At 40.2% G+C, this 27,266-nt stretch overlaps 1 protein-coding gene across 4 annotated transcripts in view; it reads left to right on the forward strand.

Annotated features, from left to right (window-relative positions):
- Nucleotides 1-11,825: 11,825 nt before the first annotated feature.
- gsk3ba (glycogen synthase kinase 3 beta, genome duplicate a) overlaps nucleotides 11,826-27,266 on the forward strand; it is a 68,332-nt gene continuing 52,891 nt past the window's right edge. For 3 of the 4 annotated variants that reach the window (XM_066706884.1, XM_066706888.1, XM_066706887.1), the window contains exon 1: nucleotides 11,826-12,853. In XM_066706884.1, coding sequence (XP_066562981.1) covers nucleotides 12,766-12,853 — 88 coding nt within the window. In that variant the 5' untranslated portion in view covers nucleotides 11,826-12,765. The remainder of the gene's footprint in view (nucleotides 12,854-27,266) is intronic. The other variant, XM_066706889.1, reaches the window with a different exon arrangement.

Genomic DNA, 27,266 nt, shown 5'->3' on the forward strand with positions numbered 1-27,266 from the left:
AGCTTTTTCTACAGTTTGTGCTTCCTTATCTGCTATGGACTACAACAGAACATACAGACATAAGTGTCTCCTGCAGCTGTTCAACATACAGGATTTAGTTTTATCTTTTTTCTAAATAGGGTGACCATATGGGTTGATAGCCAGCAAAATTCCCTGAAATGTATTAGGTTTTAAATTAAGCATTATACCATTATACCATACTTCCTGAAAAGGAATATTATCCTGTAATCACCCAACACATTCGTTACTAATCAGGTAAAATAAGATAAATGGTTGTTTCGATTAATAGAACACTGGATATAAAATGTAATGTGCAAATTATGTTCCAAATCATTCACACAGATTCAGTTGTTCATTCAGTCTGATTGGTTGCAGTAATAGTGTAACAGCTGATCTGCTTTTATCTGTTTGCTCTGCACTGTAATGGAGTGCTAATATTCTTGCCAAAGGTATATGGCTTCATTTTCATGTGAATGGCCTGTTTCGAAGGGTCCCGGTCACCATACTGCCCCATGGTTCCACAGTTTATAAATTAGTGATGGACCCTTGTTACCACTGTTACGGGTCCTGCTCTCAAGTTCTGGTGATTCCAGACAGAATTGTGTTTCTGCAAGTTGCACTTGGTGAGAAAATGATCCAACAGATGATGATTAGGTATTAATTATTAAAAATATGCCTTTGTTTGTCTGTATTGTCTCCGAACTGATATCTGTCCCTTGTTTGGCATAAGCATTAGGTAACTTAATGCACATGGCACTGCATGCGCCCTTATTCTTGGAAATGCATTCTTAATTCAGACACTGCTGGTTGTGTAAGAAGCCAGTTCTGTTCATTTTATCAGTGCAGCAGGACAGTTGGAAAATTCAATTTCAGAGGGAAGAGAGAATTGCATTTTTTCTTGTTGTCGTTTCTGTTTGATAAGCTTTGGAGCTGCTTTCTTCTGTATTCACTGGGGAACAAACTCTGATCCTTATGAAACCTGTAGCCCCAACCTGACAATAATGGATGTTAATGTTTAATTAAATGTGTTGTCCTAAGCAGGCAGCATCTGTTAGAAACATTAATATCATTTCAGACTTGCTGACTCACTTAATTACATTTGCAAAAGTTATCCTATTCCCATATAAACTAACTTTACCATCACTAAACATGAATTTATAATTAGTATAGCGCCCCCTTAACAATATGTTGCCCCAGAGCACTTTGCATTGAAAAAGGAAAAAAAAACAAAAGCCATTAAGCAGGCAAGGAGAGAAAAATGAAAAAGCTCCTACTGTATAGGAGCTAGAGAGGGTGAGTAAGAGAGAGAGAGAGAGAGAGAGAGGGAGAGGGAGAGGAGGGACAATAGATATATATAACAGAATGACCGAATAGAAGCTATTGTAATTAAGACAGTATAATTAATGCTAGTATAATTCTAGAAATATTTCCGGTCTTCAAGTCCCACAACATGTTGCTATGGTTATTCATTTTTGGCTTCATTTCTATGCTTTTTTTAGGTGACATTTCCAATTAATAGAGTTTTTTCTTCTCAGTTTATTCCTGTATAGATTTCACCATCTACTTCTTATACAGCATGCTTCATTGCAATCTTGTATCAGCAGGCGGTTATTGATTGTGAGGCAGTGCCGGGTACAAAGAGCCCTGGTCTGCCATGTTGTCAAGACAAGGGAAATGGTACAGTATGTGTAACTCGCAGGGAACAGGTTGTCTTCTACTCTGCCCCATACGGACCCTCCTCTTTCAAGCCCCTGAACCTTGTAGTCCCCCGAGTACCAGTCGTGACCTTTTCACCAAACCACACTTCCTGCGTATGGCTTATCCCTCCTCCCTCACACCGGAGAGCTGCCCTCTTTTCACAATGGAACACATGCTTTCCCCAGGATACATATCTGTAGATGAAAACACTTTTATAATAAATACATCAAGCTTAGTTCGGCTTGGTTGGGCCTGGGAAAAATGAGCTTTCAGGATCGACTGCATCTTGCCGCTCTCCGTTCCCCGCATGATAAATGGTCTTGTGACACTTTGTTTATGCAAAACGAAGTGGAGAACAGAGAGGGGAAATAGGTTGTTTTGCAATGGAGTTGGGCATGTAGGGCGTAAAAGGGCTGTGATTATTTGTGCGCATGTTTGAGTATAATTTAGGATACGTAGGATTTAACAGCCAGGATTCCCAAATACATCCATTGAGATGATTTATTTAGGTTTTTATTGCTGTATACAAAAAATCTTCATTCAACCTTCAATCATATTCAGTGGGAAGGTGAAAAATACATCTGTTATGTCCCTACAGCGCAATCTATAAATTCTGTGTCTATCTGTCTGTCTATCTATCTGTAGTTGAATTAACCTAAAGACAAGACAATAGCTGTAATACAACTCCAAGAAACTAATAATTAAAGTAGCTATATACACACTAATGATTGTTTATAGACAAAACAGAATTAACAACATTAAACCATTAACAATATAACGAATATAAAGAAAATAAATGTATGTAAATGTATTACATGTCTCTCTGTCTGTCCATCTTTCTATCTGCCTAGCAGTCTGTTAAGACAAGTAGATGGACCGATATGGACATGTATTTGTGCCTTGCAAATATAACTGTAGGGAAACCGCAGGCTCATCAGTAAAGCATTCTTTAAACAATTCAATGTGAGACTTTGTCATTACTTCTGTGATTTATCTTTAATGCTGACCCAGGCGCTTTCAACAAGCATTGATTTCTTCACATTTTCTTTTTTTATTATTGTTGCTGGGTATTGGTGTATGTGTGTGTAATAAACCTGTAAAACTGTAACCAAAAAATGAGCTTCCCAGTCAACTGTTTTGGGTGAGGGGTATTTGAACAGGGCTTGTGATTTTGCTCAAGCCTCCAAGCTAACTTGATGTGCTCTAATCAATCTCTATTTATAAAGCAGTACCAATTATGTGCCAGAGACCAAGCCTAAATTAAACTGAGTATTGCACAGCTGTGGCACTATCTATATCTCAAAATAAGTCTGTAGTGGGAAAATTTACTTTTATATTTTTGTATACTGTTCATGGCTTCATGTTCTTAATTCCATTTTGTCTATAAAGCAATCAATTTGTATTTACTCCATCCTGGAGGCTACTTTAATTATTAATTTCTTGGATTGTATACAGCTATTGTCTTTAGGTTAATTCAATCAACTTGTGTCTTTAGGATATTCAATCAACTTAAACCGTAAAGGTTGCGTTTTTTGGGACACAGATATATGTTTGAGGACTTAAAACAATGTCTTTGATAACATCTGCTGACTGAAGACCGCTGACTAGCACCAATCAATACAGGAAATACAAGAACAACAGTAATAAACTCAGGTCTGTGTTAATTATTATGCATGTGGTAAATTATTTTGTACAACTGTATTTTAATTAGATGTAATCACTTCTGATAGATAAAGTCCCTAAAAGTCCCAAAATCAATAGCCTAGACAATAAATGACAAGTCTTCCAAAATTTCACACTTGTATTCTACTGTTAATATAATAATACCAATTCATTTATGTGTAATAATGAGGTTTAGCTAATTACATTTTGCCTGTATTAGGTCTAACGGACAAGCATCTCATTTATAAGCCTCTATTTTTTGGTCTTGACAAAACCTTTACAACTTCTTTGATAATTGTTTATTTTTATTTTTCTGCCAAAGAAGTTACAAGAGTTCAAGAAATGCCTTTACGAATGTTATACCTTAAATTAAAACATGTTTTCTTCACCCACACAACAACAAATAAAAAAGCTTAAGGCTCTTCCTTGGAAGCCCAGATGGAAGGTTTATCTTTAAAATGTTATTCAGCAGGTTAGTCAATTTATATATAAAAAATAAAATAAAAAATTCCTTGGGACAGAAACAACTGTATCCACAAAGCATAACAATTAGAGGGAAACTCTATAAGCTTTTGGCTTAGGAAGAGGAGGGGGAAAAAGCCATGCACACACATGTGCACGTCCACAGGCCTAGGCATTTAGAAGTGCTCTTAGAAAGCACTTTCCCTAAGTTTTTGTTGTTAGAGAAAAGCATTGCCAAACAGAGTAGCTGTCTCTTTTAGCCTTAGGAACTGTTCTGTTGCAGAGGGGGGGAAATCATTCTTTCAGTGCCAGTGCTTCTATTATAAACATTGTCTTTTTTGTCCACTGTAATATCCTGCAAGAGGAATTTAAAGAAAAGCTACGGAATTGTGATGCCATTGGAGTGCAGCTGGAGGCAAATGCAATGTAAGGCCATTTTAAGTAATGTATAGCCACATAGTGCACTTGCTATATGACTTGCAAAAAGCAAAACCAAAAACCTTATTTTCAAATGCTATGACACATAAATGTCATTCAAAATCCACACTTGGTGCTGGTGTTAATTTTTTATAAATAGAAAAGGCCTTGTGAAATGGATTGTGAAATGGTTTGAAAAAGAAAGTGCATTGCACAGCAGGATTCGGAATATAAATTTTTTGCTGTAGGAGTGCCTGTCTGTCTTTTACCAGATCGCAATCGCTGTGCTGTACTGGCTTTGGTGTCAGAACCTTTTCCAGAAACACATATGTGTGAATGCCCACTCTCCAGCTGGAAAACAGTAAAGACAAACAGTCAAAGCAATGCAAGCCATTCAACAACAATTCAGCCATGGTTTATGAATGCTTTTGCTGCACATCATCACTTCTTTATCAATACAACAGAACAAACTCATAACCTTATACACGTACACTATATTGTTGTCCTAAAATAGGATTGTTCCTTAAAGGATAGCAAAGATATTTTGGATAATACTGAAAGTGTAACAGTATTCCATTTATTATTATTTCATAACAGGCACCTTTATCCAGGGAAACTTACATTTCTTACATACAATTTCCCATTTATACAGCTGAGTTTTTACTGGAGAAATCTAAGTAAAGTGCCTTGCTCAAGAGTACAACAGCAGTGTCCCACACCTGGGATTAGACACACAACCCTCTGCTCCAGAGTCCGGAGCCTTAACCTCTGTTCCACACTGCTGCCCAGTATGAGCTGGTAATGGTGATCTGAATGAATGAGTGAACAAAACCTGTGTCAGGGGATTGGTCCATTGCCTGTTGTGGGTTTGTTGCTTTGTTGGGGAGGCAGTGTGGAGCAGGGCGCTGGGAGGTGTGCCTGAGATGGTGATGAACATCTTGGGGGTTGAAACAAAGCAGAACATGGAGATAATAGCAGAGAAATCAGCTTCGGTGGACCAGCACCTGTATTTCTCTGGGCAGATGTCAAAAGGACTACTGTAGTCATTAAGGTCAAGGGTGGACATCTGTAAAGCACATTGTGAATAGCAGTCAATCCCAAAACATACAGTGTCAATTACATGTTCCAAACAATGGCACAGTGCAATGTATTCCTTGATCTGAGACCCAACGAGAGAGAGACAGAGAAAGCATGTGCATTTCAAATTGGTTGAGTTCAAATTGGTTGGAGTTCATGGGCAAGGTTAATGCTCATTTGGAACATTTTGACCCTTGCCATGTTTTGCAGGAATGCTATTATAGAGTTGTTTGCTATATAGTAAAAGTGAAAGAATGCACAGTAGACTAGGGCTCAGTGCCACAGTGCCATTTTCTCAGTCCACTAATTAAGATCAGTAACAGCTTGACCACACAATGGATATATAGTAAAAATGTATAGAATTTAAAAATGTGAAGTAATGTCAAAACTTTATATGGTGGGGGGGGTGGCTCAAACTGTTACACACTCACATCACTTCATTGCTGGCCAGTATTTCATCATGGAAATGGGGACTCCAGTGTCTGCAAATTTATTAGTTTTTTTTTTTTTGTACCTGCTTTTGTCTTGAAGTATCATAGCAGTGGAAGGGGGGGTGGGGAACTTGACTGGCTGTAAAAACAGGCATCCGTGTTCCAGATGCTTCCCAGTAGCAGAACTGTCCAATATGTCAGCTGCGGTTTGGACAAATTCAATGCATACACGTGGCAGAGAGGAATACAAGACAACAAGACAAACAGAAGTGCCGCTTATAATACGGGCATGGGATCCGCAAGCCTATCTATAGCAGTTATACCGGCTTCTCGATCCAAGACACTTCTGAATGGAAGTGTCTGATGCAGGTGAAGGTTCTTTTCACACCCTGCACATAGCCACAAGACTGAATCATCTTATATTTAGCAGCATTCTTTAGTAAAGAATGGCTCTGAATAGTTGGAGGGTTCCTATTGTACGGAGCAATGCCGGAGCTGCACTGCCGCCTGATGCCAGACACATGAATGTGAAAGCCTCTCAGGCAAAAGAGTGGTCTGTTTGTTTGTTTTTCGCTAACTACCTGGACTTCTAAGCTGGACACTAACAGCAGGCTAACATAGCAAGCTGTTTTCCCCAGCAGGATGACAAAACGAAATGAAGAGAGATTTACAACAACATAAATCCTCATTACACGCTATAATCTCAGAAATGCATGCACTTGTGATTATGTAATTAAACCCATACATTATATTTCTTTCTATCTCTATCCCCCTTGACTCCACTACCCTCCACCAAAAAATCATGTCAATACTTCTCTTTCTTACTCTCAACATGCATTTCCCCAGGCATACCTTATGTCTTTATTTTTGGATCAACCCCTACCCCTGTCTGGCCTACACTTCTGTCATTCTCCTTCTTCCAAATCTTCAAAATGCTTGTCTTATATTTTCTCTACCTCATTCATATCATGCTATTACTCTATTTCATACTTTGATCTTGATTACTATTGCTGCCTGTATTCAATTCAAGACCCTGTTCCTCACCAAAGCTGGCAACACTAATCTGTTCTCTCCTATGACCAGTATCATGTCTGTTCCCATTTCTCCTCTACCTCTCTCAGCTCTTTGTCTTCCTCAGGTCAATTTGCCTTCACTCAGGTGTCCTTGGACTCATGTTGTTCCACTTTCTTGCCCTCACAGTGTCTTCCCACCTTTTAACACCTCCTTAATGTGTGTAGATTATACTTGGAGACCATTCTAACCTTCTTTCAATGTATTGAGTCACATCTGCTCCTGGTTTTCCAGAAGTATTCTGAAAAGGGTTGAAGGCACAAACCTAGAGAGAGAGAAACTGTAGTTAAGGGAAAGAGAAATGCAAATCAATGTATTTGTCTTGACTTGACTGGTCTTGATTTTAATTTTGTTTTGTTTAATTGTGTTAATTATTTGCTTGCACTGGCAATATCGACCACACATAGCAACAGTCACCTACTTTGTTGGCATAATTAAAATGTACTCAATCAGAGAGGCCTCTCCGTATTCCTCACAGAGGGTTAGTTATTAAAATTGCAGATCTGTCCTATATCTGTCGTCTGAATTTCCTTCAACATTTCAGCCACAAAGGCTGGGCAAAAACTCCCTCATCACCCCCTCCTTCTCCTTTTCCTTATGTGGCCTTTCTGTAGGATTTCTGACTTACTCTGCATTAAAAATGTAAGGCCTCCCAATCCAAGTACATTGGCAGTAGAAAGGAGATTACACATAAGGAGAATGGAAAATACACAAACCATGTCCTTAACCTGCATTGAAGGAACTGGCTGCCCTTTTAAGCAAAAAACATTGTGGCACTGTTGTAATAAAGTGAACACAGAACAATACAGTGCTATAGCAATATACATTTGTAGACACCAGGGTATGTCATCAAAAACCTTGTAAAATAAATTGCATTAGTAGAGCTGCATTTGGAAGAAACAAAATGGACAAAAAAACAACATAGAGAACATTAAAATTGATTTATGTTCAGTACAAAAACATGTATTAATATATAATGTATTTATGCATCCAAAATAACAGACTTGTAGTTGAAGTGTATTGAAATTGACCCATAAAATGTGCAACACATTACTTTGCAACAATCAGAGAACATTACAGCACTTTGCTGATGTCATATTTGTCAAAACCAAAACACAACTAAATTATAACCTCACACAACCTTGCCAGTCAGAATGTGTTAGCTGTGTGTGGGAACTGATTGAGTGGTTTGTAAGACAGTTTGAAAGCACTCTTAGTTATCCAATATACACACCTAGAAATAAACACGTTTACCTCCAATGGAAAGCTCCTCACATGTCATTTTTCTTTATCTCTAAGGCTTTGCAGCTTGGAAGAGACAATCTTGTGTCTACATCTGGTCAGTTCTGTAGGGTTTCTCAGTGAATCCTCTTTCTGTACTGAATTGTGTCATCTGAGATAGGGAATGTGTGTCTCCATTCAGTCAGAATGAAACATTTAGCTAGTTGGGTTAGCAGAGTTGGGAAGTCTGTCATTGGATATAATACCAAGAAAGTCCTACAAATAAAGTGAGATTAATTTGCCCCAGGGAGCGTGTTTGTTAAGAGTGGTGCAGTCTGGGATATGAGCAATGGAATTGAGTCCATGTGCGTTTGTGTTTTTTAACAGTCTGATTTATTGTCTTGGTTCTTCCTTGTTGCTTCTGTAATTAACCCATTTCACCTTATTTTAAGCACCCATGGCTTTGGGAGGATTAAAATGACATAATATTTAATATAACTGTGGTCTGTTACTGTAGTGCCCAGAAGTACTTTTAATAAGTATGCAAATGTGTAGCTTAATGATAAACCAGAGAGAACTAAATATGATGCAGTGAAACTAGATATCTGTGTCTACCTACACTTTATCTTACAATGCCTAGAAAATGTAGTGAGCACAGCTGTAAACAATGAAAACCACATGAGCTGTGTTTTTATAGATATCACAATGATGCTGGCCACAGTGTTAAAAACAGCTTGTTGGCATTGTTGTATTTATGATCATGTTTCCTGTGATGTGAATAATAAATCATATATGCTGTAGTGAAAACCTAGTGCAGAAAATACAACTCGATATTATATACTAATACTAAGCTACTACACTCTCTTTTTTCCTTCCTGGAGAGCTTTCTTTTTAGGCTATGGAGGCTGACACTACAGCAGTGTGATGATAACACCTTAACATTTTTGTGAAGGTGCTGTGTGTGGCAGAGTGAACATGCCCAATTTGATAGCGGAGGATTGCCATTGACTGCTGCATTATCTCTCTGACTGGAATCTGATTGTTCTCTGAGGGAATTACATTCCACCTCAAGAATCACTGGGTTATCTGATTTCTTTCTTAATTTTTTCGCAACCTAATCTCTCAATTACTTCACAGGACAATTTATTTCCTTGGCAATGACATGATATCTAACATGTTTCTCCAAGGTCTTCTACAGCGGATGCCTTTAAACAGAGATTCCATTCACCATACAATTACTCTGAAGCTTTTTGAAGCCTGGGGAACAGAATTACAAACTGTGCTAATTAGTCATACAACTTGACCAATTTCTTAAACTGAGGGCATTAATGGAGAAAAGGGGCAGAAGTCATTGCATTTGACTGCTCTTTGTTAGAGGCTGCACAGCATGGCAATTGTGTAAATCTATATTTGAGATTATGTGCATTGAAAAAGATGTGGAAAATGTCCATTGCTACCTCTGATGGAGTAAGAAATGGCAAGGTGGACATGCTTTCTTACACCTGTAAACACTGATAAATGTGAAGAAATATACAAAAGCTAGATTGCTAGGCTGTAAAGCATTGAGGGTGAATAATATGTCACCAGTGTGCTCATGCTCAAGATGTAAAACACTATTAATAACCAGTAAATGAACTCACGGAGTGATCATATTAAATGGTAATAGCAAAACAATCAATTGTGTTCCTCTCATATATTACAAAAAAGGTTGATAATAAGAACTTGTGTTATTATTCTGTTTAAGTGAGTTTAAGTTAGTTTATGTTTCTTATGGGAAAGGGTGTAGTTAAATATTCAACATATATGTTAATTACTAGATCTTCAATTACATTTTATTTTAATTTTAACGATTTGATTATTTGATTGACTACTGTAGTGCAAGACCGCGCCTCCCACGTCTACATGACTTGCCGATGTGGAAATTACCTGTGGCAGTCATGGCAACTAGCACAGGTGCGCACCTAGTTGCCAATCACCTGAACTTCTCTAGTTAAAGAGCATCGCGATGAGAGGGATGTTCTAGAATAAATAGGGGGGTGTTCTATAGCAGATCAGAGAGATAGCAAAGATGGGAAAACCTGGTAAACCAACCTCGTTTGTGAGAGAACCCAGAATAGAAAACAACCACCTACCCTATTGATCAGCGACATGTTTTGGGGGATAGCGACTTGGCATTTGCTTAAACCTTCGGTTGTATCCGAGTGAATCGGTAAACTGAATAGTGGCCCGGGGCTAGCCTGGGAAACGTAATTGAGTGCCTTTACTCAGGCTAGGATTACATTTTCAGTTTAATTTTGGCAAATCTGTCAAATCGATTGTTGACTGTAAAATGACTGTGCTTCAGTAGGCCTACAGCTGTGAGCACATTTCAGATGCTTTGATGGTAACTGGAGGAAAGATCAGGGTGACTTTCAGTTGTGGTGTTTCTACAATGGAGCTCCTATTGTAAGAGTAATTACTCAGACGTTGCAGTTACTGGGTAGATACTCCCAAGGATTACCAGAGGGCAGTGCTTTATACACTCTCTTGCAGTGCAATCTTACACGTGTATCCAATGAACAAGAAAGTGTCCCTCTATGATAGTGTATTGGAATTCTTTCTGTGGAATAAACATTGCCTAAGATCTTTAGGAAGGCATCAACCAAGTGGAGGACCTTTGTCCCATTGTGCTTGTTTAGTTGCTGATAGGTTATTGATCCCAGAACATTATCAAGCTGTGTCCTGAATGGTTTCTGAGAATAGGCTTCCACAACATGCTTAGCTAGTGTCTCTCTCGCTGTCGTGCCTAAGGCTGTTGTTTACAAGAGTAGTTGTCAGGGAATTAATGTCCTTTTGCTGTTTCACTTGACCCATTGACAAATACAAGTTTCCCCGAGCAATGACATGGAACAGGAAAAACCAGAATGGAAGATCCTCCAGAATGCAATGCATGTCACCAGCATGTGGATCATCGTTGTTGGAAACAATGAGACATCAAGTTGATCTCAGTAATACTGTACAGGTCAGGAAATCCCTCCCCTGTTGAAGGGGGTTATGTTCCATAAGACTGACTATAGATCGGGGAGTTTATCTATAGGTGAAATGTAATAATCGTAGATGTTTAGATCACAGAAAATATGTTGACTAGAATGGCTAGACTAGAATTCGATTTGTTCCAACTTACTTTGAAAATAAACCTCTTGCCAAGTCTCAGAATCCACAGATTGAAACAGGCAGCGCTTTGGCGGATAGATGTGTACTCTGTAAGCAGTACGCACGGGTGATTACTGCCATTAGGGTTCATTCAAAATACAGTTAACCGGGAATGACTGAACTTTTTTTTTGCAGCTTCGTGCTCAGCTGCGCCTATCACAGCGCACGCTCAGAATGACAGGGCAGCACCTTCTGCGCAGCATCCCATTGGACAGCTGGCAGGAACTGGCTTCTTATGACACAAACTAGCAACAGTCAGGGGCGGGGTTTATTCATACCGCACACAGGATTGGTGCGCTCTCGGTATCCGCGGGTCTGATTGGCTATTGATCAATCATTCCCCGAAGAGTCTGCCTCTTGCCCCTCCCCCTCTCTCCATTTCTGGTCGTTTTTCGGTGGGGCCAGCGCAGCGTTCGCCAGTGTTCGGCAGCTTTCGGAAACGTTCGGAAACTGGGTTGGGGAGCCGCAAGCCGATTGGTCAACAGGTTCCGGCTCACTCCGCCCATCTCCAAGGGACTCGCTTCTGATTGGCTGAGAAAACCTCCTCACGTATCCTTGCGCGTTCACAATTTGCGATTCTCCAAAGGCGGCTACGCTAGTGAAGTGGCGTAGCCCTACGCTGTTCTAAAGAGACCGCCCAGCCATTGTCCGTAGTTTACGTGAATGACGTGCTGCGGGTCGGAGTGACAAAGAGAGCGAGCAGAGACTGGAGACAGACAGAGACGGAATAAAAAAAAAGAAATTCAGAATTTGAGAGAGTGGCATTAAAATTGGTTTTTGCCACATTAAGAGGGCATTTATGAGATTTTGCCGACCTACAGCCTCATTCTAGAGGGTTGTACGTATTCCCTCGCTGTGTATGGGGTCGGAATTGACTGGGGTTTTGCGGAAATCATTTGATTTAAAATCGGGAAATTGGAAATTTTTCATTTGAATTGTTGGTTGGGCTGTGCAGAGGAGCCGCCATGGCTGCTACTGTCGGATCATTGAGTCTCCACCTCAGAATATGAAGCAATTTTATGTGGCTGCCCGGTGTAATCCGCGATCTTTTAAACTAAAATCCACATTTTAGAAAGCGAAGGAGACCGTATTTTTAATTATTTTTTTTAGAAATGAAATTAAAGTTCAATTAAAATCCGAGATTAAGTTTAAAAAAAAAAAAAAAAAAAACAGGGGGGGAAAAAAAGGTGAGCCGCTTTTCAGGAGACCCTGGGCAATCAAAGAAGGTTTGCTGTTGAAGGCCTGATCTTTCGGGAAGAAAAGAAAAAACGGAAGGGGTCTTGGAGGAGGATGATTTGAAAGAAAAGCCAGTCTTGGAGGACAGGAGAAATAAAGACACGAGTGACTACTAAACGACAACAACAACAAAAAAAAGGGACGAAAAGTGGAGCGTTGTTTCCATTTATTAAGCCCAGTCTATTCATGGTTGACTGTCTGTGAAAAGGACGCGGCAGAAACCCCGGACAGCGAGGCGCAGGCGGAGCTCGGAGACGGAGACGGAGACGGAGACGGAGAAAGCATCGGGAGAGGGAACATGTCGGGACGGCCCAGGACCACCTCCTTTGCAGAAAGCTGCAAGCCAGTACAGCAGCCATCGGCGTTTGGCAGCATGAAAGTCAGCAGTAAGTGCAACACCACCGAGTCTATGCATTGAGGGCTGGTGTAGCCTCCGAAGTGCACTTCTTCTGGGTTGTTGCGGAGGGGTTGTAACCGGCTTATTCGCCACGATTTAACAGCTCGAGTTGCGGGACCGGGAGGTGGTGGTGGTGGGGGTTACATGAAGTAGATGCAAGTGGTTTGTCTCGCTGCTGTACAGTATCACGGTTATGACAAAGATCGGAATCGATGTGGCGGTCGATACAATACTGTAGTACGGTCATTATGGCTCCTGAACCGGTTCTGTACTTGCATTGTACGCAGCGGCTGCACATGTGTCGGTTTCTGTATGTGCTTATGTATTTATACGTGTATGCATGCGTTTGTATATAGTGATTCTTCTCGACGGACACGTCTAAATGTATGCAGAGGCCCGAGATTTTTTTTTTTTTTTTTGCTGCACAGTCAGTAATGCAGCATCTGTCAGGCGTTAACCAGAGGCCGATTCCGCACTGAACACGATTCGGTGCGACTCCACGGCAAAATGAATGATCTGCAAAGCTGTGCTACGGTTTTACGCTGAAAATTAGCCAAGCAAGACGAGGGAAGCTAGGTGTTTGTACGGGGATGGGACAGCTGTCTCTGCAAGTGCTTCGAAATGAATATTCCCGGTCTTTAGCACAAAAGCCAAGCCTTTGAGCATCATCAAATATGATCCTCTGGTAAAATACTTGTGGAAATCTGGAAATGTAAACGCGAATTGCAGTGATTATCTAAGGTTAACCTCTTCTCATTGATAAGCTTCCTAGGTGGTACTGCATTTTCGATTTCGGATGCACATTCATTTGTACTTTTGTACTTGGTCTAATGTTAGATGCAGCATGGCTCTCTAAAGCAATGGAAGTGATATTTTTAGTATAATCCCTGATTGAGTCACTGTAAATACATTATGGGATGGTATATAGATGGAAATTCCGTGAAATATGTTTTTTTGCCTAATTCCGAGTACAGGTAGTCGGCACATTATCAGAAAGATGCCTCACTTTGCAAAAATAACCTGTAAGATGGCATGGCACTAGATGACTTTGAATATGGCAGCACCTTCAGCAGTACAATGCGAGTGTACAATGTATTGTCTTCAGTGTATGCTAAGAAGAAACGATTCCTAATTGGGTTACCAAATTGAATGGTGTGTATTTGAAAATGTATATTGTGATCGCAGCAAGTGGAAATATCTTGGGCAGGCCTTCATCCAGCAGTGGATTGATATGGGCTGATGATGATGATGGTGATCTATAGGAGTGTTTAAGCAAATCCACTGGTCTAGTGTTGCACGGTTGAATTGTCCTTTTTTGTGATTGGATGTTCTTGCCATTTATAAATGTATGCATAATGATCCTGATGTAGTAGTGAAACAAATCCTCTATGGATCAGTTTCCTATACCATAGGTTAGAGGAGCGTCTTTAAAGGAAGGATTTACCTCATTTGAACCAAAGACATAATATAATGACATAATCTATTACATTGAGCACATTGCACAGTAGCATTATGCTCAATTTGTATGTATAGTTCATGATTTAAAAATCCCAATTTGTGGATTTATGCAGATTTTTCACGTGGAATCCCAAGGTTGTCACTTATTCATAGTTTCATATGCAGACTTTCTGATTGATATAGTTGGCAGATTCCCTTTTGAATAATCCGAATTAATCTCTGTAGTCACACAAAAGGGGGCAAATATGAGACGGGACAAGAAAAGAAAGCAGCCTGGCTACTCGTAAAGCGTGCATATCCTTTAATTAGTGGACATGATAGATCTGACTGGATTGCTTATTAACTTCTTCAGTGAAGAACTTAAACCTGTCTTTCAATGCAGTGCATTGGATGGAAAGAATAGATCAGTGTAAAAAGGTAAAGCCAGAAATGGTATGAAGTATTTTCCTTTTCTTGCTTTTTTGTTTCTGAAAATGACCGATCATTGTACTATAGAAGACTGAAATGGGTCTTCTAAGAATTTATATTGTATCTGCTTTGCAGCTAGATACAGATGCAACACATACACTAATGTACTTCAGCATCCCCAGGGTTGCACAAGCAATAGCAAGGGCAATATCAATCCAAATTTGGTATAACCGAGACTACTGACTGGGCATTTGAACAAATATTTGAAGAAATAGCATTAAAGTGTTGTTGGTATTTTGCCATATTATACCATTATTGTGCATTAACATTTCCTCCTTGGGGAAAGGGGATGGAGGGTTGTGATCTTTATGTCTGGAAGCTTAGGCCAGGGCTGGAGGAGCAGCCTGTGGATGTCCGTGAGTAAGCATTCTCAGATTTAATGAGACACCGCTGGCCGATGTAAGTGGCCCTATCCCTCCTGTAGAATCTGCACCAGATTTTAGCTCTTGGGAAGAGAGGGTGGTAATTATAGTCCCTGACACAGTGTTGGAGTCAGCTGTATTTTAACCTGGTGTGAAGGAAGATTGTTCTTCAGCCGATACATTGCATAGGACCTTGCAGATTTCCTTGCCCCCCCCCCCCACCACCTTTCCCAAATCTTATTGTGTGTGTAACATGAATAGATGCTGTTTTGCTCAAAACCTATTTTAGAGCAGTCTATTTTACAGTGTCTGCTGGTTTTTCATTCCAGCTAAACTCGTTCTTGCTTCATTTATCCCATTCTTGAATTATTCTTCACAATTAACATGCACTTCATGGCATGTCTCTCCAGGAGCAGGCTTGGCAACTCCCAGAGTAGTAACATCTCATAATATAATCTAATTTAAACACTACTGGCAGATGTTGTATTTACATTTTATTGTAAATGACAAGAGACTAGTGTAAATTCCAAACCTGAGCACTGCCCAGATTAAAAAAAAAAAAAAAAAAAAAAGATCTTGTGGATACTGTAGCAAGGAGTGTTGCACTTTAAAATTATTGGAAGGACAACCGTTATTTTAATGAATAGCAGAGTGATTTTAGTGATCTTTGACTTGTTTTACACCATAAGCAATATTTTAACAATGCTACACATCATTGGGCCAGTCTTGGCAAATTTCCATGCAAATAATACGTTGTTGAAACAGCCAGTGGTATGTAGATATCTTTTACTTTCATAGTGTTGTTTTATTGGGGAAATAGGGGGATCCATGGAGAGAGCTGTTTTATATTGAGAATTAATTAAATCTTCAGAACTATTTACAGAACATCACATTGACAGGAAAGGGAAGCGTGAGTGTCATACTTAATTTTGTCCATATTTTTAATAAGAAAGGGTTCCATTTGTGAAATTTGATAATGTGGAGGATAATTAATAGTGAACGATTATAATTAGTTTGAACTCTGTTATGAAAGAAGAAATTGTGACATTGAGGGAGGGAATTGGGGAACCTTTCTGAGGACTATGAGAAGGTGATCTTTTGCGTTGCGTTTTAGTCTAGAACAAAATCTAAATCGTCCATGCCTGCTTTCAGGGGAAATGAGAAAAGCAAACACTTGCCTGGTACTGTGGAAGTCTGGCATGCCCTGATTTGCAGTTTCAGTTCACACCTAACTCTGTTACTACTCTGAAGCCTGCAGTAGGTTCACAGTTTACACGATGCTGGCTGAGCAGAGTGCTCTGAATGAATGCCTAATCCACAGATTCAGGCCCCATTTCCCCGGGTTTGGCTCTGTGCCTTTAGTGGGACTGCAGACTTCATCCATTGGGTCAGCTGAACACTGGCTGTTAAAAGACTTACAGGTCAGTGTAGACTTTAAGTGCAACACCTCTTTCTGTTTGAAAGATTTTTATTTTTAAAAATAAGGAAATCTGCACAGTTCTCCTTGTTTCACTTAAATACAATATGGGTTAGCGGTCTCCGGGCTCCGAAAAGGGTGTTCCTAGAAATGTACATTTAGCCCGGCCTTATCGAGGGAATCACCGTGAGTCATGAAGGCACCATGGCAACATAAAGCTATGCTCTGCACTCACTAGGGTGTGGTGTTCCTTTGAAGCGTCATTCATTGGTTTCCCCAGGAAAAGGCTTTTGTTTCTTTTGGCTGAATTTGGCCTCTTCACTGTTAAGAGACGAGATCCTTCATAAACGTTTGAGGAACCCCAGCTGTGACCTTGGTTCTTTCTGTCTTCAGAGATGAGATTGTCGCGTATGTTCCACCTTCTGTCAACGAGCGAAATCTTGACTTACGGAATGTCTGGTAAATAATGAAAGTATGCAGTGATTCGGATTCAGGTCCGACAGAATAAAGCTGTTCTCAAACGCATTCAAGCCAGTACGTTTTAGTTTTTGCTTTGAAACCCTGGTCATTCCTTGACTTCTGATGGAGTTCTCTTCTCTTTCCCAAACCCTTCTGAGCTTCTTCACATCCTGTTTTTTTTTTTTTTGGTGCGATTGTCATTCGCTTTAGATTGAGTGTACAGTCCCCGTTGCAGAATGATGGTGTCAAGGTCTGTTTGAACACCAGTTCTACGTGCAGATCCATTATTGACCTTCCTCGTGAGATGTGTGATTAACAGCAATTGCTGGAGTCTGTCTGTTTCCAGGAAGTCAGTGTTGTACCAGGGCCAAGGTAGGTTTTTAATTTTTTTAAATTGGTGGAATTCTGACCTTGGATTGCCACTCCTGTTTTGAGGGCAGCTGTGCTGTAGTTTTTTTTTTTTTTCCATTTGGATACCGTTTCAAGCTTAATTGGACTCATTTGCCAACCTGGTTCAGCGGGGCCACTGTAGCAATGAGAATTTATCTGGGGCCATCCTTTACGAAGAGCATGAGAAACCGCTTGAGGCTCGTAACACGGTAGCTTCCCTGGATGTGCCACTGCAGGGAGGACACTGGACTTGTCAAAAAGTCCCCTGGCTTCCTCGTAGCTCTTTAGGTATCACCTTTCAGTCTTTTTGGAACTGCACAGCTGTATACATTAAAGAATCGTATATGAATGGAAATAAGAACCCCCAATGACCGAGATATCATACGCCTCAGTCTTTAACAAGCTGTAGCTCTTGTACTTAAGCCAACATCAGGTGCTACAACTTCAAGGTTGTGGGGGGGGTGGATGTCTGCTAACATGGTATATCATGCCAGTATTAGTTGCTTATTTAGGAATTTTTAGACTTCATGCTGTGGTATAAGTCTTACAGTTATTTTCCATAAATTGATATAGTCTATGTGGACAAAGAGCTTAGGAGAAAATTCTCGTTATCGACTGTGAAAACATTTAGTCACTGTAAATATTAGTTAGAAACTTAATGACTGATATTGCATCAGATATTGCAGGGGTTGTAAATGTTTACTTGGATATTGAATACTTTTTTGATGACTTATGCACTCGAGCCATATTGCTTATATACACCCTTTCGTTGTCTTTTATTAGGGTCCTTTTTATTGAGAATTGCTAAGATTGGAAAAGATTGGAAAGATTTTTTTCCCTATTGTGTACTGTAGCCAGTTTCTTTAAATGCTCAGACACGAGTCCCAAATTGAGACGCTAGGACTTAATACATTTTTTCCTTTTTTGGGGGCATCCAACATTTTAGAACTTGTGTTCAACCTTAAATTGTTATGAAAATAATTCTGCTTATCTGTAAAATCTTTTAAGACCTAATGGCTAGAGGTTGCTACTGAACACAGCTTGGGAAGGTGCATCCATAGTTAAATGTAGGACTCTTCATATTATTCCCCCCAGCAGTGTTACAAAGCTAGCATTTCCTGAAGAGTGACTCATTTCCCTTAACGGAGTAAGTAGGTAGTGCTGCAATAGGGAGTACAGCTAGTTATTTAAACAGTCGGAACCATCAGCTGGAGGCTAAATATACATTCTTTAATTTAGTTTCCTCGTTGTTGCAGAGTAGTCATTTTTATGCCAGTGGCCGTCATTTTTCTTTTTTGTGTCTTTGTCTCTAATGCACCAGTACGTGCATTTAAGATCAGATTTAATATCACAAGTGCTCCCTATTGGTGGAGAAGAGGTTAATGCAGTCTGCGCAGTTCTTTGAATTTCCAGAAATAATTGTTCAGTGTAAGTGAACCTTGTTGCTTCCTGGGGGAATGGTTGGGCTGGGGAGGGGAGAGCCAGTGACAATTGGATTGATTTATCATGTGGGAAGTAAAAAGGACAAGCCTGTCTCTCAGAAGTTAAGGTGTTTCTGAATCAAATGGAGTCAAAGTGCTATGGAATCTAATACAATGTATAAGGTCCTGAGCTTTAACAATACTAACAATTGTCAGGCTTGCAACCCGCTCCATAGTTGATTACACATTTTAGTAGTTTATCTATGGGGCTTAAACAAAATGAAGGGTTTTTGCTTGGTTGATATAATTGATATTAGTATGTAATCTGATTAATTTACTATGAACATTTCTCAGAAGATGGAGACAGAATACAAATGACCCTGTGGCATGCTAATCTTCATTCTTTCATTAGAAAGGGTTGCTATTATTGACGTTTATGTATTTTTAATATAATTTTAATTTGGGCAAAGCCATGAAAAGTGATGTTACATGGACTGTGAATGTTTCGCTTTTGGTTTCTTGAACTGCACTGCAGGCTTTTCTTCAGTAGGGGACAAAAATATTAATGAAGAGGACCGGTAAACCATTCTAATGTGTTATTTATGTTTGATGTGGATAAGAAGCTCCAAAACCTGCCAAGCTGCCAAATCTCTTAAGATAATCCAGTTTCACAATGAACACTGTGCTTTAAGGGACAGTATATGCCTTCGAAGGCATCGAGTGCTGAAAAATGCCAAACGCTAACCCCCCTCCCCAAAACAAAACAAGCCAGAAACCTTGATCTGTGTACTTTCATTCCCTGGAGTGCTTGCTTCACATCTATGCTAGATTGTGACACTGAGCTGTTTTTGTCGGCCTGTTTGTTGTGCTGCAGGAGCCATCGTGCTGATGCAAATCAGACCTGGTATTTTTAGACTGGCCCCTTTAACCCACATTTTCAAAATCCACTGCAGCTGATGAACTGTATCAATGTTCTGCTTGTGATCTGCAAGTCATTACACACGTGCAGCTAGAGCTGTGACCAGAAACAAGGAGAATTATCTGACAAAAGCCCCACTTGGTTTTACTTTGCCTGAGTTGATAGTGGATTGTTTTCAAATGGAGAGAGCTATCCCCAGTCTATCCTTACCTTAGTAGGATATATAGTATAGGCTTCCCCAGCACTGTACATGTGAGAGTTCATAGGCATCGTGCAAACCCATTCCATCTCTGTGCCACGGCTAAACTGCTGCCTGCGTTTTTGAACTTTCTGAATGAAGTTTATGATTGGCCTCGCTGTGTTTCAGATAAACTTCCAGTATATATACGTGTCTGTGCGATTTGGCTTTAGATCTGAAGAACTAGCATTAGAAGTACATGCAGCTGGATTAGCAGGACAATGTGTTGTTTTGTGGTCTTCACATCTTTGGCTGTTTGAAATTCTGAGGCAGCTGTCGAAGAACAATGAGGTGGTTTGTTTAGCATTAAAACCTCCTATTGCAGTTCAGTGTATGACGACGTAATGCTGAACTGTGATGCACGGTAACTATGCTTTCTCCGGCATGAGGATTATGGGAAGAGGCCCTTTCTTAGATGCACAAGAGTGTGTTTTATTTTCACGAGGAAGTGAAGTGCCTGGTTGCAGCACGTGTTTTAGAGTCTTAATGTTTTTGAGGATTTTTGGTACACATGGAAGCATTTGATTGATTCGCAATGCCTAAAATGCCTTTGTGTGCAGAACTCTCAAGGATAACTTGAGCTGCAAAATTGTCAGTACATGCATCTCAATGAAAATTGATTTAAAAAAATAAAAAATAAAAATAACGGCTACATTTCAACCTAAGCATGTGCAACACACTTCAGCACTGTAACTCCACAGTGTAGTTGAGCAGTTTTTCCTTTGCTTTGAAACCTTATACAACTCTACTCTATACCATTTTTGCAGTCTTTTAACTCATAACCCAGATAGGATGCTGTGAGTTTCATTTCAATATCCTGACCATGAGATTTTAACTGAATATGGGATAATGCATGATTTCCCAGCCTCTAGTTTAGTGCATCTAAAAATAAACCCAATAGAAAAAAACACTGATTTGTGTGAATCCTGGCAAAGTCCTTGCCAGCTGTTTTTAATTTGTCTGCGGGAAACTAGGAGGGTCAGAAAAGGTTAACGCTTCTTGCACTTGAAACAAGTTCTCCTTTTCCAGGGAATTCAAAAGAACTGTCGTTTACAGGGTATTTTCGAGGGCTATCCGATTTGGCTGGAGTGCTTCCTGTGACCACAGTGCCTTTTGTGGTTAGTTCAGTATGTGCTCCCGAATGTGGCCTGGAAATCTAGTAGTGTCTCTTGTAGACTGCTGATCTTCTTTGGTTCTGACCTGCTGGATCCCCCATGTATCTGTTATTTGTTTCCAATTACTCCCAGATGCAGAGAAACACGCTCTCTCATCTCCAGACATTGTTGTAAGCAGTCTCTCGGCTTGGTCCAATCAAGGCTGGCGAAACCCCTTCTAGGAATTTGTACCTGGGACTGTGGCCCATCAGCATAATTCAGACCAGATACTTCTCTGCAGTATATTTATAAGTGGTGGTTAACTGTAGGTCATAGAAAAGTTAAGACAGTAAAGACAAGATCCACTGGACATTTATTTGTCGTCGCTAGGTATTGGGAACTGTTTTGTCAGTTGTGAAATGTATCGATTAACATTACCACAGCAGTGTCAGTCTTGTCTCTGTCTGACAACTTGAGTCTAAATAGTTTGAAATGCCAGTGTTTTTTCTTTCTGTAACTTTATATCTTTTTTTTAACTAAAATGTCACACTAGAGAACATTTTTAGGTCATGACTACTAAATCATGTAAAAATAGATGGAGTGGACAAATATAGACACAGACAGGTGAGACCCTCCCCAACCCTATAAAGGATTAGTTATGTTGTGCTTTTAAAGTTAATTTCACACTCAAACTCCCCAAGTTAGGTAAATGTATATTTTAGTATTGTTTGCAGCAGCTGACAAACCATTCTTCCCTCAGGGGACTGAGTGTTGGAATAGCTGGGCGGAGATGCAGTGCTGTGCTCATGCATTGAGGCCACACTCGGTGTCTGCAGCTGCAAGTCTGCAGCGTCATGCGGAAGGCATTCAGGCTGTCGAATGGACTCCTTTCCTGACGTCACGCCTGCGATGCCAACTTGGTGGAAAATTGCCTGTGCACTGGCAGCTTTGTAAGGTGAGCTGTCAGTCTGGCCCGGCGTCTCGAAAAAGGGCAGTGATTCACTTCCTCCCAATCCTGTCGGAATGCCAGCACGCTCCTTTCCCGTTGGGGTGGGAGCTGGGTACACTGGCTGTCTATATATATATATATATATATATATGAGCATGCAGGCGACCGCTGTTTGCATTCTATACAAATCTCCTTACAGAATGAATTGGAGGCGGGGGGGATCTGTGGTGTTGTGCAGTGCCTGGGTGCGGAGGCAAGCGGTGGTGTTAGGCCGTAATAGGCAGGATCGGGGTGGTTTCACCTCGGCCTTCTCATCCGTCATTCCCCCCGATTCCAGAATCCCCTCGGGTGGTGCTGTAATACTTTAGTAACTCTGCTGGCAGTACTTAATAGAGCTGGCGCTGGCTTTAAAACAGATCTCATATTGGTAGCGTACCTCAGGAAAGTTAGGAACTTTGGCATTTATAAAAAATATTTGATCCAGTGTGATTGAAGTCCTTGTCTGCTTTCCATTGTTTTTGTGTATCCCCAAATGTTCTCTCTTTTTATATTTTTTTTTTCTTTGACCTCCAAATAGCAGTACACTGGACTTGCTTGAATTTGGTGTAATTCAAAAAATATGAGCAGACATACCAGACATTCTTTTTTTTTTTTTTTCTTCTTTTCCTTCCCCCAACAATAACCCCCTTTTACCAGAGTCCTCTAGTAGCACGCTTTAGTTCTGTGCAGCCTTTATGAATGGACTTGAAAGGCTCAAAGTTTCCTTTTATATTGTCAATTTCCTCTAATAAAATCGGACGCTGTGAGGTATTGATCCTCCAGCTTCCTGTAAGCCAGCAAAGACGAGGGCAAATGTTTCACGCGGGGCATTAAAACCAGGCAGCAGGAATCAAACCTTGTGACATCTATAGCCTGCAAAATGAACTCCATATTGATACTGCCTATTCAGGGAGTGTAGTACCATCCATTTTTGTGTAGGGGGTCTATAGGCATGCTGACATTTTTAAATGTAATCTCTGCAGGGTGCTTGATAATTTTTCAATATGTTGAATTGGTAGTTATGACTTAACTTCAGTCACCAACATTACAAAGCGCTAATTGCCATCCCTTTACTATTATGTTATGGTCTTGGGGAGGCAGCTTTTTAAGGGTTCTCTCTGTGCATATGTAATCGAAGATGAGTACAGTCTTGCAGGATTAAGAAGTCAGGGATGAGGAGGGAGAGAGCGGTGGGGAAGGAGAGACTGGCTTTGCCTTTACTGCCTGCCTTAAGTAATGAAAGAAAGACCCATTGAAGTTCTTCCATGTGTGTAGGATGCCTTGCAAGCAGGAGGGGGTATCTAGTCTATGGCTGAGCCTCAGCTGATGTCGTGTTACTTATTACTGTGCACTTCGCTGAGGGGCACCATCTACAAAATGGAAATGTATCGATTTTGCCCTGAAGAACATTTTAAAATGAATGTTAATACACATTTTTGAATCGTCTGGCTTAGTATTTTTTTTTTTTTTGTAATCAGGAGCTTTTTATCAACTGTGTGGGAAGGTGTTTGTATGCAGTGTTGGGTCCTTATTTTCGTGGGAGTTGGCAATCTGCTCATTTGTCTAATTCTGCCTGTTCTACAGAACCCGGAGATTTGTAGAATTGTGAATGATTCAGTAGAGTTGAGCAATCTCGGAAGAGTTAATGTCTTCAGCGATAAAATGACTAATAACCACAACGGGGGTGCTCATTTTGGTGTCCCACCCCCCAGAAATAATTGCACTTCCGCACACTGATTTGCTAACGTTTATCTGCTCCAGAGAGTGATGCAGCAGTTCTTCCCCACTGCGATCATATCAGACCAGAGCTGTAACTGGCATGTTTCCAAAGATGGTGTTTAATGCTGCTCTGCCAGAGAAAAAGAGGAAAAAAAAACGACACCTATTTTCATTCTGTGAATCACATTTCCGTGCTTGTGCTGGATGAGCATGTTTGAGGCTGGCAGTGCGTGTTTGACCTTTCAAAGGGAATTCGAATGAAGAGAACTCATTGTCTTTCGGATTAGGATAGTTATTTTTATTTTTTTGCTGAGGAAGCCATAGGTTAATGTTGAACCCTGCCCCCAAGAAAAGCCCACAAGATCAGATTTGGATCTGAACAACAGCGGTGTACCATTTTATTACATTGTCAAGTTGTTGTTGTCAATCTTCAATCTCCTTGACCTCCTCACTGCAATCCACAATGTGGCAAAAACCCTGCAGATATTTGTTTTATGATTTTGGCTGTAAACCGCTTTTTATTTGTGGAGAAGTATAAGCAAGAAGGAAAAAAAAGTTACTGTGCTGCAGTGCAACTAGTTTCAGGTGACTTTCATCACTGTGTGGCAGAAGATCTTGATTTTGTTGGTTAAAACAAACGACAACAAAAAACAATGTACTGTGTGGCTCCCTCGCTAGGAAAAAAAAAATGCAGTGCTCAGTTACATTACAGTTTAAAAAAATAAAATGGTACCTCCCCAGAGGACAAAGCATAACTGTAAAACATGTCCCTGATGCAAATCTAGTTGTCCTGGTTGTGAGGTGCTATGAATAGGCCTCCCTTGCATTAATTATGTCCATAGCTTAGAAACATATGCTTTCCAGTGATCATAAGACCAGAATTAAGAAAATACCCGGGCCTTTGGAACGATGCATTCTGGTGCTATGTGCTGCTGAAAGGTACATCTTGCTTTTTTCCTGCTAATGATTCAGTTCAGTAGTTTTCTCTGAAGGCCTTTCATTTCAGATTAAACTGCCTGTGAGTTTGCCTTGTGTTTTTTTTTTTTTTGTTGCATTTTGAGCATTTCATCAGGAAATCGTAGTGTGTGGGCAGCAGTCTCTCTATTCTGCTCTAGCTCACGTTTCAGGTGGGAGTTGGAGTCTTGGCAGTATGAAGATCCGTCCGTCCATTAAAATGTTTGGGACAGTACATTTTAAGTTTTGTTATGCATACCCATGAGGCATAGATTGGCCTTAAAGCCTGAATTTCAGTGATTGGCCTTTAGATCTTCAAACATTTTTTGTGTTGGCTATCTTAGATTAAAAACATACTGCTGTAAAAAATAAATAAAACAATTACTGTACCTTTTCCACATTCTGTACCTCAGGTTTGGGTGATTGTTTAAATCCACCAATGTGCTTTCAACCAGAGGGCTTTGAACAATGACAGTGACCTGTAAGTATCTTGACTCCCTCAGGCTCTTGGTAATGCTGACACAGTCATAATTGTACCTGGAGCCTTGGCACTTGTGTGCGCTGAAATGTTTCTTACCCTCTCGTTTCGTTTGCCAGACTCATTAGGAATTATTACTTTCACGTAATTCAGTTTTGTCCTTCCCCGAGCTTGTAAACGGCACGTTCTTATATCCTGCATAATCCCAAATGGAGTTGTACTTTTCACACTGCATTAGCTCCTGGGGCTGTGCAGTGCTTACAGTCATGGCTCTTGGTTTGCTGTAGTTTTTTTTTCTTTTTTTCCCTTGAGTGGAATGATTTTCAGTTGGTGTTGGGTGTGCACCATACATCTGCATCATTGCCCACTCGTATAGTTTTTTAAAATAGCCCAGAGAGATGAGCAAAGTTATTATTATTATTTTTTTTAATTTAGTTTTTTTGTGTGGAGATTATAAAAAAAAAAAGTTGTTTTTCTTTTTCACCAACTTTGCATGTTTTGACTAATTGAAAAGGTGAGCACGATAATGCTTTGCAGGTCCAGTAATGTGCTAATTAAGGTCTCTCTAATAGGGAGTTTTTTTTACTACTACTCATCAATTATCATTGTACAGTAAAACAATCCAAGGTCCCCCTAAAAACACCAATTAAAACTCCAGGCTCCAGCAGTGATCCATTTCCTTTAATAGAACTACTCAAAGTACAGTGACATTTATACACAAATTTTACTTTTTTAATGGAGTAAATTGTGACCTGAGCATAAACCCATACCCCAGCAATTAATCGTTAATTAAGACTTTTGAACACATTCCCAAACATTTTTTGTTCTTGTCCACCCTTTAGCTTTTCCAAGCTCAGCAGTCGGCTGTCCTTCAGATTAGTGCGAGAGCAATAGGGCTGTGCTGAGATCATCTCTGAGGTAGCGCGAGAAATGCTGAGTAACGGACCCTACCATCTTCGAAAACTGCTGTGGCTGGATGAAAAATTGTACTTTTGGTAGCTAGCGCCGTTCCCTTTAATTACTTAAGCTCACCATCACTGTCTGGTTGCTGTGACTTCCCCCTTTTCCTCTCTTCTGTGCTATTGCTTAATTGCTCTCCTTATCTGACAGAACTTGAAGTCAGCCCAGCCCAGAAATTAGACCGACATCATAGATGACGAGGCGGCTCAGAGGACGAGCCTCGGCTGAGCTGTCCTTTACTTCTCGTTTCCCAATACTGCCGTTTATCCTCTGAGCGATGAATCAAAGTGATTAACTACATCTTTTAATGTCTGACCTGAGCAAAATAGTAAGTATTGACCCGGTTTTATTTCTTATCTTCCTGCACCTCACACGAGTCCTTGCTCTCTCTGACAACTTAATTAGGTTAGTTGTCAATTGGAGGCCAATTATATCGCGAGGCTTAAGTCACCCCTAGGTGTTGCTTATCTGGTCCGACCAGCAGTTGGCCTTGACAAGGGAAGATGTGTTGTAGAATAAGACCCTTAAAGATTTTTCGTTTGGAGGAAAACCTCTCTCTTGAATTCAGATTGCCTGTGCTTTGTTATGGCCATTGACCTTGTACCTTTATTGTATAAAAACACATCGCAAACAGTTGTAACTGTTAGATACAAAAAATATGCGATTGACAATATAGGTAGATTTTTGATGTATGTGTAATTGTTAAATGGGTAATGTTTGGTCAGGTTTCTTGGTGCAGCACGGGTGTAGGAGGATTTTGTTTCTCCTGTGTGGGATGGAAAGAGGTGCAGTATGGTCTTGACCAACTGTGTGGTAAATTGACTTCCTTCAATTGGTAGTCAATATAAACTAACTGAATGATTTTCTGCAGCTGTAAGCTTGGTGGTCACTCTTGCTGTGCTGTGTTGTAAACTGCTTTTCTTGCCTCTCCTTTAGAACATCTTCTCTTGGTAATGTCAGTTTAAAGACACTTGAAAGAACGAAACTGCATATATATTGTATAGTTACACAGCACTGAAACAGCACATTGTATAATTAGACTTTAGTCTGTGGCATTTTCAGTCAACATAGTTAGTT

This window comes from Amia ocellicauda, chromosome 6 (genome assembly GCF_036373705.1).
Source record: "Amia ocellicauda isolate fAmiCal2 chromosome 6, fAmiCal2.hap1, whole genome shotgun sequence".
NCBI classification, from domain to species: domain Eukaryota; kingdom Metazoa; phylum Chordata; class Actinopteri; order Amiiformes; family Amiidae; genus Amia; species Amia ocellicauda.